The sequence below is a fragment of the Staurois parvus genome, unplaced genomic scaffold, assembly GCF_062004578.1.
Source record: "Staurois parvus isolate SC_StPar_1 unplaced genomic scaffold, SC_StPar_1.0 ptg000019l, whole genome shotgun sequence".
In the NCBI taxonomy this organism is placed as follows: Eukaryota; Metazoa; Chordata; class Amphibia; order Anura; family Ranidae; genus Staurois; species Staurois parvus.
In genome coordinates, this window is record NW_028317815.1 from 29,581,428 (window position 1) to 29,599,838 (window position 18,411).

General features: G+C 41.7%; 1 protein-coding gene across 1 annotated transcript in view; it reads right to left on the bottom strand.

Moving 5' to 3' along the window:
• Positions 1 to 6,850: 6,850 nt before the first annotated feature.
• Positions 6,851 to 18,411, bottom strand: part of SUV39H2 (SUV39H2 histone lysine methyltransferase) — a 31,457-nt gene continuing 19,896 nt past the window's right edge. Inside the window, exons 4-6 of the mRNA XM_089686047.1 lie at positions 12,946 to 13,092; positions 10,684 to 10,813; positions 6,851 to 7,100 (exon numbers count right to left, since the gene is read on the bottom strand). Of these exons, the coding sequence (XP_089542173.1) occupies positions 6,997 to 7,100; positions 10,684 to 10,813; positions 12,946 to 13,092 (381 nt within the window). The 3' untranslated portion in view covers positions 6,851 to 6,996. The remainder of the gene's footprint in view (positions 7,101 to 10,683; positions 10,814 to 12,945; positions 13,093 to 18,411) is intronic.

Below are 18,411 nucleotides of genomic sequence, written 5' to 3' on the forward strand. Positions count from 1 at the left end.
TGAATACTTTCTGGATCCACTGTATATCTTAAGTCAAACTTTTTTTTTTTTTTTTTTAAATTTTGTTTTAGATGGGGGTTTTATCCACTCCCTGCTCTATAAGATTGTTTTCTTTGCTATCCATGTTCAAGTAGAGAGATTTCCTTTTTCCTTTTTTTTGTGTCCTGTCACCACTACAAAAAAAAAAAATTTCCAAAGTGAGGGGAATCCTCCCTCAGCCAGTTGTCACCGCACCATGGAGGATACCTATACCTATTGGAAGATGCCATCCATTTTCGCATTGCACACAAATCCTGGAAAAGGCTCTAGGATACAGGGCACTGCAGCAACTACTAGCTGAAGACTGGCTCATAAATGTTGCAATGTACATATTTGCCAGCACACCACAGATCTTCAAGTGGCTCTGATATACGTGTCTCTAAAATGTTGTGTTCTCTTATTTGTGATGTGATCACACTTCATTAAAAAAATGTTTGAATGTCTGTGGTGTGATGGCAAATAGCTACATTGTTATCCTATTGGAAGATTTCTTCTCCATTCCTGTCTTTGTGGCACCTCAACATTTTAGATTTACCCATCGAATTCTTTCCCAGTGATTAATGGTCACCAGCACAAGGAGGATGAATCTCCCTAGTGCGGGTCCAGACCACTATAAGAACATGACAAGTTGTTCTAAATCTCTCCTACTCCTAAGCAAAAAAAAAAACGTTTTTGAGTTAGAGCCCAATTATTCTCAAACCTACTTCTTGGAAGTCATAATGAATGTTGTAGATACTGTCACGCAGTAGTTTGACAAATGTCATTCATATCCATAAGATGGTATATGAATCTTTTGCAACTGACAAAACTGCTGCAAGCATCCCTCCTGCGACGTGCCCTAGTTTTACAAGGCAGAGAAACTATTTGAAGAAGTCTGGAGAGTGATGGAAACTGATATCCATTCCAGAGGAAGTTTGTTCCAAAACTGTCTCAAATATGCAACACAATCAAGGATTTACCTTCACTTTCCTTATCACAAGTATGGTGGGGTTTTTTTTAAGAATTTGTTGCAAAAAAATGTCCTACACTAAAAGTGTTGCTTATACAAGTTTTATTTTCATTTTAAATACTGATGCATGTAGACAAAGTAGCCAGGGTCCAGGAGTTGATAAAAATATTGGAACAGTTTATTGAAAACAAATATCCAAACTTGCTTCTGGGCAGTAGAAGTGCAGCATGAACATAACAAAATCGTATTGAAATGACAGTCGGACAGGTGGGATCATACGGAGCCGCTATAGCTGTGTATGTCAGTGTGTGGTATGCAAAGACCGGACCCGATGAAATTCCACGAGGCTACGGCGTTACTGACGAGGCTGTACATTGAGGGGGCAGGCAAAATGCATTTCTGAAGCTCCATCTCCTTTGTCAGTAAAGGAGTCCTGAAAAAGGAGGCTGCGCTTCTGCAATGTGTTTTTCTTTGCATGTCCACTTGGATCTTCCTCTAATCCATTACTACCGAGGAGCTGCAGAGTCCATCATCCCTTCACTTCACTGAGTTCCCAGTGAGCCATCCCTCCGTCTCTTCAGCGAGATGTCATCTCACCATCCCTTCAGCGGACTGTCATTTTTTTCCTGACCACACTGGAACCCGCATCTGGTATCCTCTCACGGTTCATCCACGGACTCTGTCCATACTGGACTCCTTTCACAGTGGGACTGGCTTCTAGTCCTCTCTCCTGCATATCCTATTGGAGGATTTGGATCTACACAGGACTCATCCCATAGACCTGGGTTCTGTGAGGTTTTTTTTCTTACTTGAGGACTTCAGTTCTTCACAGGACTGTGAGTACCAAGTTGTTACACATTGCTGCTAAATTGACTTCTCTACAATGAAAAGGTTGCAGGGTTTTCATGAATATAGCGCAAGGCTTCTGACTACAGCCACAAATATGTCATGAATGCCTTACTGAATTTCCAAGAAGGCTGCATTTGTATAGATTAATCGGACAAAATGTTTGTGTATATCGTTTGGACCCAGCATTCAATGTTGTAACGGAGCTAGCCAGTCATTACAGGGAATGTATAGTCAGTGGTGTATGGTGGTTTTGTGCTGCCCTAGGCAACATGAAAATCAGCCACCTCCTGTGGAGAGAGTGACACCGACCAACGCCACCCTCCCACCCCCCACGGAGGAGAGAGCCTGAGACATTGGCCGACAACCAGTGAAGCATGGTTGCTCAAGCATCATGGTATGAGGATGTTTCTCATACTATGGTGTTGGGCCTATTTATCACATACCAGGGATCATGGATCAGTTTGAATACATCAGAATACTTGAAGAGGTCATGCTGCCTTATGCTGAAGAGGAAATGCCCTTGAAATGGGTGTTCCAACAAGACAACGACCCCAAACACACCAGTAAACATGCAACATCTTGGTTCCAGACCAACAAGATTGACATTATGGAGTGGCCAGCCCAATCCCTGGATCTTAATCCAATAGAAAACTTGTGGGGTGACATAAAAAAATGCAGTTTCTGAGGCAAAACCAAGAAATAGAGAAGAACTGTGGAATGTAGTCCAATCATCCTGGGCTGGAATACCTGTTCACAGGTGCCAGAAGTTGGTTGACTCCATGCAACACAGATGTACAGCAGTTCTCAGAAACAGTGCTTATACAACTAAATATTAAATTAAGTGAATCAAAGGAAAGCAAAATCTTCAAACATTTTTCAGTTTATATAGTAAATGTTTGGGTTTGTAAAGATGAATACAAACACTATTTTTTTTGAACAGTCTAATATTCACTTGTCTTCAATTTTTTTTTAGAGTAACAACACAAATTTGATATATTTTTCTTCATGTTTTGATTTGGAATAGAATGTGTAGTGTTCCCAATGCATTTGTGTGTATGGAAATAAAAGCTATTAGAAGTATGTGGAGCTTTATTCACTTTTTTCAACAAACTGCTATTAATTTTGAACGTGTGTGTGTGTGTGTGTGTGTGTGTGTGTGTGTGTGTGTAGTAAAGCAGGGGTGTCAAACTCAATTTCATCACAAGTCGCATTATGGTTGCCCTCCAAGATTATGATTGTATCTCTAAGACCAGATGTCCATAGCAACCATCCAAAGTCTGGAGTCCCCTGCTCTCCCTCACATCATAGTGCACCCCCCTTATAGAGCTGGGAAGCAGAAAGTGCAGGGTCTGGAGAAAGACCAGAGGCGGGTTGGAGTCAGCTGCCAGTGTCTGCTGAATGCTGAGACCAGGGAAGGCGAAGACAAGGGAGCACTGCGGCTACATAGAAAGTCACAGGATCTGTAGGAGTAGTTCTGTCCTCGCTGCTGTCAACTGCTGAGATCAATGGGGTGAGGAGGCAGAGATTAGCCTCTGCATGGGAAGCACAGGATCTGGCTGAGCAGTTCTGCCCTTTTTCCCCACTTCAGACTCCTGAGACAAGGTGGGGGCAGAGATGAGGGCATGCCACAGCTGTAGGAGAGGTTCAAGGGCCACATGAAATGGCTTGTTGGGCCAGACTTGGCCCGCAGCCCTTGTTTTTGACACGTGTTGTAAAGTGTCTATAGCTTTCAAATCTGAACAGATTCCAGTGAGGGGAGGTCGCAAACCAGACTAACCCATAAATGTCCACAGATTTGAGGTCTAGTTAGCGTTCAAAGAGGAGGATAACCATTACGCTGCAGTCTGTACACTTTATTCACAAAGTGAGACAACAGAGACTGGATCACACCAGCATGTGTGCCTCTGCTCTGGACATGTGCCACAACTCTGGACCTGGAGAGCACTCTGTGGCTCTCAGTACACCAAGGTCTTGAAAGCACCAAAAAAAAGCAGGACCCACTCCAAACTAGCACCACAATCTTCGGCTATATATCTCTTGAAAGAAGTGAAAGCTCTGCAAAATGCATTCACCCTCCCTGGGATACCAGCAAAAACTGAGGCATGGCTGTGTCCAAACCTCCCGAAGGAGGCAGCCTAAACATGTCAAAGCCTTAATACAGCCTTGTGTCCCCGAAGGGACAATAAAGAAAAGGAGCCATCATCTTTAATGGCTTAGCCATGTGAGTTTATGGGAGACGCAAGTACGAAGAGGTGGAAGACTGAAAGAAAAAAAAAGATGGAATATTGATGCAGAAGAGGATCTAAGAGCACTAGGGTTACAAAGGTAAAGAAGAAAAGACATTGGAGTAGACTGCAGTAAAACTGCATGAGACTGTGGCCCTTCAGTGGTCATAGCGCCACAAGGATTTTTTTTTCATAGTTTCATATGGAAAAAAAATCACCTAGAATTTTGGTATGTGCTGTTCCCCCTGATTTCTTTTAAACCAGTGGTGGTGAACTTTTTTGATATAGGGTTCCCCAAGTGTGGCCCCCATTTTTCCTGTGACAACAATATCACAAATTCTCCACAAATGTGGCTTATAGGGGAGGGTTGCAAGGAATAAGCCACTCAACAAAGGCCACAGGCAATCACGACCGAGCTTTGCCAAGAAGCACCTTGAAGATTCTGAGCCCACATTGAAAAAGTTGTTATGGCCTATCTCAGATCTCAAACAAATTACTAAACATTCTTCCATTTCGAATGGAATCAGTTCAATCATTGGTGGCCTCTCTGTAAGATTTTCTAGCATCCATAGACGCATACCTTCATGTGCCAGATTTCAAGGCTCATCAAAAGGTTTCTGTGGTTTGCAGTAGAAAGTAATTTTTTTTTCAGTTGGTGGCACTGCTTTTCAGGCTGGCCACAGTCCCTGGGGCTGAGCTTGCAAGAACGCAGGGAGTGTCAATTGTAGGATACCTGGATGGTCTTTCTCAAGGGGCAGTCGGTTCCATGTTTAAAGCAAAATATAAGAAGCAATAGGTATCTTTTGACACATCTCTGCATGAGGTTGCTGGGGAAAATGGTATTTATGTTTGAAACCGTTCCCTACATGCAGTTCCACTCCAGGCCTTTATGGAGGAACATTTCTCTTAGTCTGGAACAAGAAGGTCCAAGAACAGGATTTCCGGATGTCTCTGTCCCCTGTGCTATTGCAGAGTTCTAATTGGTAGCTGATTGCTTGGAATCTGGAGAAAGGGGAGTCGTTCCTTCCTGTGATATAGGAGTAACCACCAATGCCAGTCACTCTGGTTGGGGTGCTGTTTCTGGAGGTGGCTGTAGTTTTAGGAGACTTCATCTTCGTAGGGGAAAATACTACCCATCAATATCTTGGGACTTCGTCCAATAATCTAGAGCAAGGTGCACTGACCGAACTAGTTGCTTGGGTCTCCAGTTGGGGTTCAGTCCAACAATGCCACAGCAGTGGCATATGTCAACCACCAGGAGTGGTGCAGCTCAGGAAGAAGTGAACTACATTCTGTCTTGGGCAGAGCAGCATGTGCAGTCTCTGTTGGCAGTATATAATCTCAGGTGAAAACTGGCAGGCAAATTTTCCCAGTGGCTAATACCAGGGGAGTGGTACCTGCATTGCGAGACATTCTCTGCAATCTGAAAGCATTGGGGGAACTCTGGATGTAGATCAACAGGCTTCCATGTTCAACAACAAATTGCACAGGTTTGTGTTCAGGACGAGAGGCTCACTAGCAGTAGGAGTAGATGTACAGGTAATACCTTGCGACCACTCTCTCTAATATACACTCCCCCCCCCCCCCCCGATTCAACTACTGCCATTCATTTTTTGCAGGATCCGGGAGGAGGTGACACCGATGATATTGATAGCCCCGGCCTGACCCAGGAGGGCTTGGTATGCCATGAATCTAGCAGTGGACGGTCCTTGGACATTTCCGGTCTGGCCAGACCCAAGGTCTCAGGGTGCAGTATTGCATCCTGCTTTACAATCAGCAAGTTTGACAATTTGGCTATTTAAGCTCAGGTCTCGGGTCCAGTTATATCCACGCTGTTGCGCACCAGGAAGCCGGCTTCAAGGAGCATCTATTACAGGACCTGGAAATCTTATATTTCCTGGTGTGAAGCCAGGGAGTGGCATCCACAGTAGAGTGGAGATGTGATAGACCTTAAGCATCATTAAAAGAGAAGTAGGGCTTTCTTTTTTCTCCTATTTATACTTACCTAGGTGAATTCAGCATTGGTCCCCCGCTGGTTCTAAGGGTGAGAACATGAGTTCTCCTCTCCACTCTAAGCAGAGAAGGACTGTCAGTCACCGCTGTCTTCTCAGCACCCCCCAGCGCTCGCTGAAAGGCTGAGCCAGGTGCCACTTCAGACTCTTTCCCCAGCCTGGACTAGCTGAGTGACATCAGCCAACAGTGGCCTTCAGCCCGCTGAAAACCGGTCACAGGAGTGCAGAATGAACTGCAATCCTGTGATCCACAGGAAAAGTACAGCCAAAAAAAAAAAACCCCACACCTCAGGCTATACCTTTTAACCACTTGCTGTCCGGCCGCTGTATATAAAAATGGCCAGACTGTGGCAGTCAAGGAGCGGGTTGCCGTTCATAAACAGTGCTCGCCCTTTTGGACTGCGCGTGCGCCCTGGGAGCGTGCAGCACCGCGATCCGGTGCCCGCAGTGTCCTCCGAAAACAGTGGAACACCGATCGTTGTACGGGACCTCTGTGAGAGGTCCCGATCATGTGATCACCGATTGGCCAATCAGTGATCACATGCAGAGAAGCAAGATATCACTTCCTGACATTGCTTACGTGTGAAATCTGTGAACCCAGCAGTGTTGGTTTTTTAAGTTTGTGAAATGCTACCTTTAACTAAGAAGCCATTTCTTTGCACAGTTGCAGGCCAATGAAATAAATGCTTTACATCCACTTCTCATAGAATGTACGAAACCATTTTTCCATTAGCTATCTTTATCTAGTATAAAACACATTTATGTCAACACAAAAGTTCAAAAATAAGCATTAAAATTTATTAAAGCATAAACACACATTCCCACCAAGCTGTATCTTTCATACAAAGTCACTAAAATATAATCCTTTTTCTTTAAAAAATAAATCATCACAGCAAATATGCAACATATTGGAACATTGATATTAAAGGAATCCTCTGCAAGCTGAAGCTCCACATTTGCACATTGTCCTTATTCTTTTTTTCGCTGGACTCAGCTCAATAGAATCTGTACTAAGATCTCCAGAACCTAAAATTACAAGAAAGTAAGTTACACAAAGTTTTGTCTTAAAAATTATATTCCAGAAATGCAAGTGTGTGCAATTCACAAATTGTAAAGGTATCTAATGTACAGTGGATATAAAAAGTCTACACACCCCTGTTAAAATGTCAGGTTTCTGTGATGTAAAAAAAAGAGAAATTATTTCAGAACTTTTTCCACCTTTTAATGTGGCCTATAAACTGTACAACTCAATTGAAAAACAAACTGAAATATTTTTGGGGGGAGTAAACAAACTAAAATAATGTGGTTGCATAAGTGTGCATACCCTCCTATAAATGGGGATGTAGTTGTGTTCAGAATTAAGCAATCACATTCTAAATCATGTTAAATAGGAGTCAGTACATACATGCCATCATTTACAATGCCTCTGATTAACCCCAAATAAAGTTCAGCTGTTCTAGTAGGTCTGATATTTTCTTAGTCGCATCCTACAGCGAAAGCCATGGTCTGCAGAGAATTTCCAAACCATCAGAGATCTCATTGTTAAAAGATATATCAGTCAGTAGAAGGGTACAAAAGAATTTCCAAGGCATTAGATATACCATGGAAGACAGTCATCAAGTGGAGAAAATATGGCACAACAGTGACATTACCAAGAACTGGACGTCCCTCCAAAAACGGATTAAAAGATGAGAAGAAAACTGGTCTGGGAGGCTGCCAAGAGGTCTACAGCAACATTAAAGGAGCTACAGGAATATCTGGCAAGTACTGGGTGGCTGTGTGGTACATGTAACAATCTCCAGTATTCTTCATATGTCTGGGCTATGGGGTAGAGTGGCAAGCTGGAAGCCTTTTCTTAAGAAGAAACACATCCAAGCCTGGCTAATTTTTGCAAGAACACATCTGAAGTCTCCCAAAAGCATGTGGGAAAACGTGTTATGGTCTGATGAAACCAAGGTTGAACTTTTTGGCCACATTTCCAAAAGATAGGTTTGGAGCAAAAACAACACTGCACATCACCAAAAGAACACCATACCCACAGTGAAGCATGGCAGCGGCAGCATCGTGCTTTTGGGGCCGTTTTTCTTCAGCTGGAACTGGGGCCTTAGTCAAGGTAGAGGGAAGAACAGTTCCAAATACCAGTCAATATTGGCACAAAACCTTCAGGCTTCTGCTAGAGAGGTGAACATGAAGAGGAACTTCATCTTTCAACATGACAACGACCCAAAGCATACATCCAAATCAACAAAAGGAATGGCTTCACCAGAAGAAGATTAAAGTTTTAGAATGGCCCAGCCGTATCCCAGACCTGAATCCGATGGGAAATCTGTGGGGTGATCTGAAGAGAGCTGTGCACAAGAGATGCCCACGCAATCTGACAAATTTGGAGTGTTTTTGCAAGGAAGAGTGGGCAAATATTGCCAAGTCAAGATGTGCCATGCTGATAGACTCAAACCCAAAAAGACTGAGTGCTGTAATAAAATCAAAAGGTGCTTCAACAAAAGTATATGTAAGGGTGTGCACATTTATGCAACCATATTATTTCAGTTTTTTTTATATTTACTCCCCTCCACCTAAAAGATTTCAGTTTGTTGTTCAACTGAGTTGTACAGTTTATAGGTTACATTAAAAAAGGTGGAAAAAGTTCTGAAATGATTTATCTTTGTTTTACATCACAGAAACCTGACATTTTAACAGGGGTGTGTAGACTTTTTATATCCACTGTTTAAAATGTCAAACTGAACAGTCCATTTTTCCTTCTAGCAACCAATTCGTGTCTCCCTTCCATGTTACAAGAAAGAAACTGGTTGCTAGGAGGCAAATACATAAAAGTATTACACACAATTCATATATTATAATAATACAGGATTTATATAGCGCCAATAGTTGGCTCAGAGCTGTACATTATAATGGGAGACAGTATACGAGACAGTACAGTAACAATACAATTCAATACACAAGGGGTTCGAGGGCCCTACTCCTTGGAGTTTACAATCTAGGAGGGAGGGGATAGTGGTACAGGAGGAAATGGCTATCGGGGATAGAGTGGTAGGAAGAGTGGAGGAGATCAGCAATTAGGTGAGGGCGGGGTAGGCTTCCCTGAAGAGATGGGTTTTCAGGGTGAGCCTAAAGGTGGAGAGTAGGGGATAGCCTGATGGATTGGGGTAGGGAGTTCCAGAGGATGGGCGAAGCCCTGGAGAAGTCCTGGAGACAGGCATGGAAGGAGGAGACCAGGGAACTAGAGAGTAGGTGGTCTTGTGAGGAGCAGAGAGTACGTTTTGGTTGGTATTTGGATACCAGATTTGTGATGTAGTTTGGGGCAGTGTTATGAACAGCTTTTTACGTCAGTGTCAGCATTTTGAATTTTATCCGTTGGGCAATCGGAAGCCAGTGGAGGGATTGGCAGAGGGGGGTGGCGGATACGGAGCGGTTAGTAAGGTAGAGGAGTCTGGCCGCAGAATTCAGGATAGACTGAAGTGGGGATAGCCTGTGATGAGGTAAGCCGATGAGGGAGTTACAGTAGTCAAGGCGTGAAATAATAAAGGAGTGAATGAGTTGCTTAGTGGTTTCCGGAGTTAGGAACGGTCGTATTTTGGAGATGTTGCGGAGGTGAAGTCTACATGAGTTTGTCAGCGATTGGACCTGGGGCTGGAAATACAGATTGGAGTCTAGGATGACATCTAGTACTCTGGCTTGAGGGGTGGGACTGATGGTGGTGTTGGTCGTGATAGAAGGCTAATATAGCAGTATAAAGAGGAGGTAAAGGGGCTAGAATACGCCTTCGTCATAGTGGTCTACCCCTTCATTCTCTCTCACAAAGTGTGTATTATATGTGTGTGCATTTCCTAGATAAAGTTCTCCTGCATTTAAAATATGCTTTTTAATGTGTGTTTACATCCAAAGTAATATAAATATATATATATATATATATATATATATATATATATATATATATATATATTTTTTTTTATTTATTATAAACACAAACACACACCTTAATCCTGACTCCCTGCTCCTGTAGGATCAGAACTAATTTTTTTAGGGTTTGTATAGAATACCAGCAAGGACCAACACTCCAAAAAGCAATACATGCTCAGATCACTTTTCAGAGGCATTTGACAGGCAGTGAAGAAGCAATATATTGCCTCCTCAGCGCCTGTTATAACCCCTAAATTCAGCATCATCACACCGCAACCATCACAGTTGCAGTAAACCCTCATTTGCCTGGGGGTATGTTTCCAGTTGCAGCCTCAGCATGTGTACTCTACAAAGGGGAAGCAGTTGGGAATGGTAAAAACACAGCTGACTGTGTGGTTTTACCACTCTCCAACCTCACATGTGAACAAGCCCTTGGTTCTCATCTGAGTGGCTGCCCTGCAGAAATACAGGGAAAGAATTCCCTGACCCCTGCAGTGCGCTTATTTGCGTGTCTGGAACACGCATGATTTTGTGCACATTCCGTGATTCACAGTGATGTGAACTAAGCCTTAGAATGGAGTCCCTCAGGACTTTTCAGGGGCGCCCCAATGATACAAGGATGAAAAACACTGCCCTACACGATGGACATCACAAAAGTATAATTACATAAAATCTTATGTGAAATAGTCACCTTTCATTTGGTAATCAAATGTCAGCTCTTCTCCAGCTTTTATATGTCTCGTTGAAAATAAAGCAATACGAGGGAGGCGCACGTCAAGATTGTCTATGAAGACATTGTACACTTGAAGGTTGGGACCACACTAAAATGGAAAGACAGACCAGTTAAGGACTATTCCACTTTTCATATCTTAAGATGGTCAGACAGAGGAAAGAAAAAAAAGAAAAGGTTTCCCAATTCAGTTGCTTGAACAAATGCTTGCTTTCAAAGCATAGAGGTTAAAAGTACAGCTCAAAATAAGCACCACACAATACTACTGATATAAACTACAGTACATGTTAAGCAATCATGAAAAATATTGGCAGCCTGGGTCCAATATTATAGCTGGGAAACTACTACAGAAAAACTTTAGACATTAAAAGGTTGCCAACAGTGTACATTTGCCTCATAACCAGGTAGAAGCGCAGCTGCATTAACTAGTAAATTAAAGTTAATAAAATAAAAATACACATTATACTTACCTGCTCTGTACAATGCTATTGCACAGAACAGTCCCTTTTTTGGTGCGCTCTCACAGCTTCCTTTACCGGGTGCCCCCATACTAAGCACTGTGCTGTGGGGGGCACTTGTGCAGAAGTGCTCCCAAGCCAGGCTGTGTGCTTCCATAGACACACAGCAAACCTCAGCCACAACCCCCCCAACAGAATGTGATTGACAAACAACAGGAGCTCATGGCTCTGCTGCTCTCAGTGAAGCTTGTGAATCCAGGATCATGTCAGATAATATTTTTTTTTTTTTAAATATAATAGGAATTCTCTTACCTGTGCATTGTTGGGGCCATGTCACACTGTCAATTCCACAGCAGAATCATTTGCTGCTCTCTCTAATTCAGTGATTCTAACACTTTTTCCCCATGATTTCTCCCTACATCTAAATCCTGAGGTCTGGTCTACATTGCAGGTCTCCCCTATGGATTTAAGAACTGCTAAAAAGTATAAACATAATGTAAGCCTTTTATGCAAGTTGTGCAATGTAGTAACTTTTTTTCAGCTATATGCAAAAGTAAATGTCCTCCATCACAGTTTATATACTGTATAAGTACTGTACAGACTCAACCAGAAACCTCTGCAGATACAGCCAGTACATTACCAACTGGAAACATAACTAGAGACAAAATCAGTACTATACTAACACGGTATATAAAAACATGTAGAAATCTAAGGGTCAGTAGATTCTTGTAGTGTTGTACAACACCCTATGCTGCCATACTACATGCGTCATCTGTGAAACAGATGACACAAGGATTGCTGCAGCATAGGAAATGCTGCAACAATTCTACTAACTTTTATATTTAAAATTTAATTAAATCTTTAAAGTTAAACACCAACCTCTGGAAAGTGGAGTGCAGGCAGCCGGCAAGTAAGGTACTATGCCTGGAAGCTGCTTCCTGCCCTTGATGCTGCTGCTCTGGGGATGTATGAAAACTCTATTATCTGCAGTAGTTACTCATTAATTGTGCTCAAACATGCAAACCCAGGGAGCAATGAAAACACACACAAAAAAAATATATAATATATATATATTTTTTTTTTATTTTATACCTGGCAGAGGAAGTGTACACCCCACACGAAGAACTGCTGCTCTAATGGAAGAAGCTTCCTTGCTGAAATTATGCAGAATCTTGATTGCTAATAAGGGAGCAGTGATGGTGAGTTGACAATTCCCACTTCTGTGGCTGGTGACAAAATTGCTATTGTGATACAGCCCTTGGGTACCTTGGGATCTGCAGTTAAACAGCTAGACCAGGGTTTCTCAAGAAGGGTTCCATGGAATCCTTCAGAGGGTGCTAGGGGTTCCTTGAGCAATTCCTGCCTCTCAGATAAGTTCCCACTGACACCAATGATCTTTTCAGCTATCTGTGAGGGGGTAATTCTTCCCAATGACCACAAGTTTAAAAAGGAGCATTCTTCCCACTGATAATCACATTAATGTATCAGATTTAGAAAGGCTGAGCTAGACAAATACAGTACACAGGTAGCCACTAGGTTGGAACCTTTCGTGAATGTTCTCTAGATATCAGAAGGAAGCTGAGCAGTATGAAAGAATACAGGAGGGTTGTTTCGCTTAATATTACATTTATATTTGTAACCTCTAACAAGGGTAAACATTACATTTATTCTATCACCACGTTAAGTGTACTCTTAAGTAAAAAACACTAAACAAAGTTTTAGTTTATATTTACTGCAGACATTTAATAAAAATAAAGCCACCTACGCTGTGATTTACAAAGTGTGAGACATTTCCGTATCGAGCAGCATCCACAGTGAATTCGTCTGATTCATAGTCCAGATCAAACAGGTAAGTGATTCCTGTGCTGTCATATTGCTGACCCCTTCTTTCTGCCTCTTCACTTGTTATCACCTGAAAAAACATATAGGAAAAAAGAACAAATTAAACGGTGTCTGGCCACATTCAGCTCCCATACAATAGTTTCCAAAATCTAAATACATTGGGTAAGTCAACCATCATTACTGGGAGGAAGGGAAATCCCGCTAGGACAGGGAAAGCTCACTGTCCACTGCTTGTATCCCTGTTTTTCCTCACTTCCTGTCTCTGGGACCACCATAACAACAGGTACAAGTGAAGGGGGTCCTCCCCAAAAAGGGACACAGCAAGGAAAGTAACAGGTTCAAATTCCTATAGTATCCCGAAATGCCACTGACCACCTATTTTGTGCAACTGTTTAACAAAAGACTTGTTGGAAGACTTATAAAAAAAAATGATCACCTTGGGGTGCCTACTTTGCAAAAACGGGGTAGTGCTGTCCTGATATTTACAGGATGCACCAATACCAGTTTAAGACAGAGTACAGATTCTTGCTCCTCAAGTACAATACAATACCGATACCTATTTTTAGTATCATTTGGCAGGGTTTTTTTTTTTTTTTTTTTTTTTTTAGACTAAGAAAAATTATTACCGTTTCTTTATAATAATTTTGAAGAACTAACTCAGACATTGCCCTGGTGATGTAATGATAGCCCAGCAGTCTTAAAAATTATTGAATTTACTGTGTAAAGAAATAAATCTAAAGTTAACTTATTTATTTCCTATACTTATTTGCTTTGCCACTGCCCTGGTAGGCCACCAAACCTAAAATTAATCATTGCCTTTGGATGCACTTATTTTTTACACAACGCCCAGCTCAACTGCCTCTGCCCTGGTGGTGTAGCGGCACAGCATTTTCCGGAGTATCTGCGGTCCGGATTTCACATCTTACACTGCTGGACCCCGATTGACATGTGTGACGTCAGACATCCGGAACCCGCCCTCACGCATGTCCTCTTACATCTTTCTCCATAAAAGGCGATGGTTACAGTCTGCAGACTTGAAGGTATCGGTTTTAGAATTGGAGCATTTGCATGAGCACAAGTACACGTGCAAATGCTTCATATCGGCACCAATACTGATATCACTATCTGTGCAACACTAGTTATTTATATTTGATATGTTACCAGAAAATAAGGGAAACTTTTCAAAATGTGTAGTCTCTTCTATATATAGTTTGACTTACCTGTAAACATATCTTGGAGTACAGTATAGGACTGGTATTCATAGATCATGGGCGAAATGCTACCTTCAGGTGACTGGACACTGGCGAAAGTTTTTCAAGGGCCCAGAGCTTATTCATAAAACCCTTGCAGTCCTTGAAGCTCCAGTTTTTCCAGAAAGCAAAAAAGGAGTTATTAGGACTGAAAAGAGACCTGTGTCCGAGGTGACACAAACTGCTCTGGTGGAATGGGCAGTTGGAAATAGTAGAACGTTAAGGATGTATGCCCTGGAAAGTTGCATGATCCACCTGGCAAAGTCGGAGTGGAAGGCAGAGTCTAGGAGGGCCCACGGGCAGGAAAAAGAGGGACTCAATCTTGCAAATAGAGGGTAGACCCTGACAGTCCTGACCACAACTAAGCAATGTAGGACAATTTTCTTGCCATGGAAAAGGACAACATCCTCATTAGGGGAGCAGGACACCCCCTTATACAAAGGAGGAAAGTTTTGTTCTTATAACCGCCTTGAAACAAGAGAAAGCTCTTCACAAGAAAGAGCTGCCAACTCAAACAGACTTAATGAAAACGTAAAGTGTAGCGCTAAACATAGAATAATGAAACTGAAGTGCATCAAAATAAATAAATAAATGTCCATGATTTCAAAAAAACAAATAGTGCAAACAAAAATTGTCTAAAATATATTTGAAATAATGTCCATCCATCACCATAAAGTGCTCTTGCTTGTAGCAAAGCATCAATCAAAATTGCCGTCATCGTCTTGCAGTGAATTGAAAACTCACCAGATATGATGGCTGCCACTACAACAGTATAAACATCCATATTTTTAAGCAGAGGCGCATGTATCTTGACATGAGACTGTTTCTGCTCTGAAGTAATAGCTCTGTTAGACAATGTCCTGTGCACTAACATTGTGAATGATTCATTCCCCCTTGATTAAGCCACATAACCCTGTGGCGTAACGCGTAAGGGAGGGGCTTTGATGTCACAACGCTCAGCAAGCAGTGGAGAGAGCTGTTAGCTGGCTGTGTAAGAAGGAAGGCTAAACAAGACCACTAGCGGCACTCTGGAGGAGTTATTTTGCAAATAGTGCATATTTACGTTTTACATGTGAGTGGAATACTGCATATTTTAAATTAAATGTTTTTGTAAGGATAAAAGCACTATGTTTTGGTTATCTTTTTGGCATTTGATCTGATGGAGGATTACTAGGACAGTTAAGGAGACTCAGACCCACTAGACAGCACTACCATCTCACCACAGTCCAAATAAGGGACACATGCTATATATGACCTGACTTAGCGGCTTGTTCATATACATAAGGTGAGAGCACAAGAAGTGGAGGTGTACACATTGTTTTTGGATATATCACATGAGGTGAACTGAGGAGCTTTCCATTTTTATACAACAGTGGATGCAAGTTAATCACGGATTTTGCATGGACATTTATACAGTAGTTCATTTGTTGGAGGATTTAAGTTGTTTATTTATGGATAGTGGAGAGCGGCAGCACATTTCTATTTAAAAATTCACACATTTGTATGGGTATGTGTATGGTGTGAGCGATTCACAATTATTTACACAGCATATTATTTGGTATTTACACTAAATAGAAACATCTTGTGAGCTGCTATTCTAAGAGGTTTCTAGAAGACACTGGTCAACACCAAAGTGGAGGAAGGCAGGAATATGAGTGATAGAATAATTCCTGTGGTTAAACCTCCTGTCCTCACTCCAACCAAAACAGGCCTTCCATGTGTATATAGAAGTGCAGCGCTATAGAGTGATAAGTATATAGTAAGATAATAAAGCAGTAAAAGGTTCAAACAATATGTAAAAATGCAGTAAAAAGTTCATCAAATAGCAATAAACTAAAAAATGATCGTTCATAAAATGACAAATATGTGCCAGTGAGGTCCTGGATGATTTAAATCGGTGATGGTGCTCTTGTGAACAGAAGAAATGCGCACTCACCGAACGCACAGTAATATTGCGCGTTTATAAATAATATCCAGATGTCATCAGATAAGGTCATCAGGGCCAGGCCAGAAGTGGAAATATCTCCCTCTTAGGGTGGTAGGATCCAAAAGCCTTATGGGGTGATCAAGGGATGTCCAGAGCTCCACTTGGGGATGGATGGGTGCTGATCTCAAAGGGTTAACAGGCTCCCTCTCTGGAGGTTCAGGGCTGGTACTGGGCGTCATCCATGAGATGGGGTGGCCGCCGGAGCTCCATGCTGCTCCGACGGCGTGACGTAGCGGCGTAATTGGCTCCTCCTACGCGTTTCGTGCACGTCTACAGAGAGGCCTTCCATATGCAATGGTAAATTTTGTGGGAGTGGATTTCCTTGCTATGAACGCCCTCTATACTTTAGGTCTTTGGCTTCAACAGCCCAATCCCCAGATCTTAATCCAAGAGAAAACTTGTGGGGTGACATCAAAAATGCAGTTTCTGAGGCAAAACCAAGAAATAGAGAAGAACTGTGGAATGTAGTCCAATCATCCTGGGCTGGAATACCTGTTCACAGGTGCCAGAAGTTCGTTGACTCCATGCAACACAGATGTACAGCAGTTCTCAGAAACAGTGCTTATACAACTAAATATTAAATTAAGTGAATCAAAGGAAAGCAAAATCTTCAAACATTTTTCAGTTTATATAGTGAATGTTTGAGTTTGTAAAGAAGAATACAAACACTGCTATTTTTTTTGAACAGACGAATATTCACTTTTCTTCAGTTTTTTTTTTTAGAGGAACAACACAAATTTGATATTTTTTCTTCATATTTTGATTTGGAACAGAATGTGTAGTGTTCCCAATGCATTTGTGTGTATGGAAATAAAAGCTATTAGAAGGATTTTGAGCTTTATTCACTTGTGTTGAAAATAATAGCACTGTGTTGAAAAAAAAAAAAAAAAAAACTGTACATTTGCCAGATAGTCAGTTCAAAATTGAGGCCAGCCAGTCCTGAAACTAGTGGAAAAAGTCAGCCTGTAGATTTTTTCTGCCTTCATGATGGACTATTACATCAGACTTGGGGTGACCAGTTACTTTCCAGAAATGAATGAATAAATGGCAGGTTTCTCACTGAAGCTTTTACGGTAGGCTAAGTTTACATTTTTTCCGTAATATCTGTTACATCACTTTTATAAGTCTTCCTCACCTTTTATTTCTGTGTTCTCTCTACCTCAATCAGCACATTCTACTTCTCAACAATGCAGTAAAACCTTACAACGTTGTTCCTTCCTCTCCCAGTTTGATTACCATTATGCAGCTAGTATAAAACAAAAATTTAGATACTGTTTAAAATTACATTTAAAGTCAAACGTCAGGAAAACACCTACAGGTTTTACCTGTAAAAGCATGTTTTATTTGTCAATTTAGTTTTGTTTTGAGATTTACAGTCCGGAAAAGGATAACAACTTTATTCTACTGTAGCCAAGCAAAATGGCCTGGTCACCTCCCTGCCCTCAGACAGTGATTACACAGACAGCAGACTGACAAGTTTCAATCTGTCCTCCTGTCAGCATGCCCTTGTTAGCACATGAGCATTCAGCATACCTTATTGGCTACTAGTACTGGCCCTTTTACTGCCCGCTCTGCTGTACGGAGAATTATAAAAGAGGATGATTTCAAGTCAAATTCAGGTGGGTTTTAATTCACATATGAAAAATTGTTTGGTTAAAAACATGTATTTTGTGAACTGCTTCAGACAAATACATTGTATATAATTACAATACCAAATCTTCATAGTGTTCTGAGTGGTCCAATAAATGTGCAACTGATCACCAGCATATTGAACACCAGTAAGATATAAAATACAAAAATCAAACGCATCTCTGTATTAATTTATTTTATGCATAGGTTTTACATACCTGAATTTCAGCAACCCACAATCCTTTATACAGCAGCTCTAAGAATGTTTTTGAGCTTAAAAAGGAGAACAGCCACAGCTCTTTTGGCTGTACTTCTCCTGTGGAGCACAGGACTGCAGTTCATTGTGCACTCCTGTGACCCATTTTAAACCGATAGTGGGCTGAAGCTTACTGTTGGCTGATGTCACTCAGCCGGTCCAGGCTGGGGAAAGATCTTGGCTTTAAAGTTCCCAGAGTCTGAAGCGGCACCCGGCTTAGGCTCTCAGCGCTCTACTGAGATTGACTGATAGTCACTGCTCTGGGCA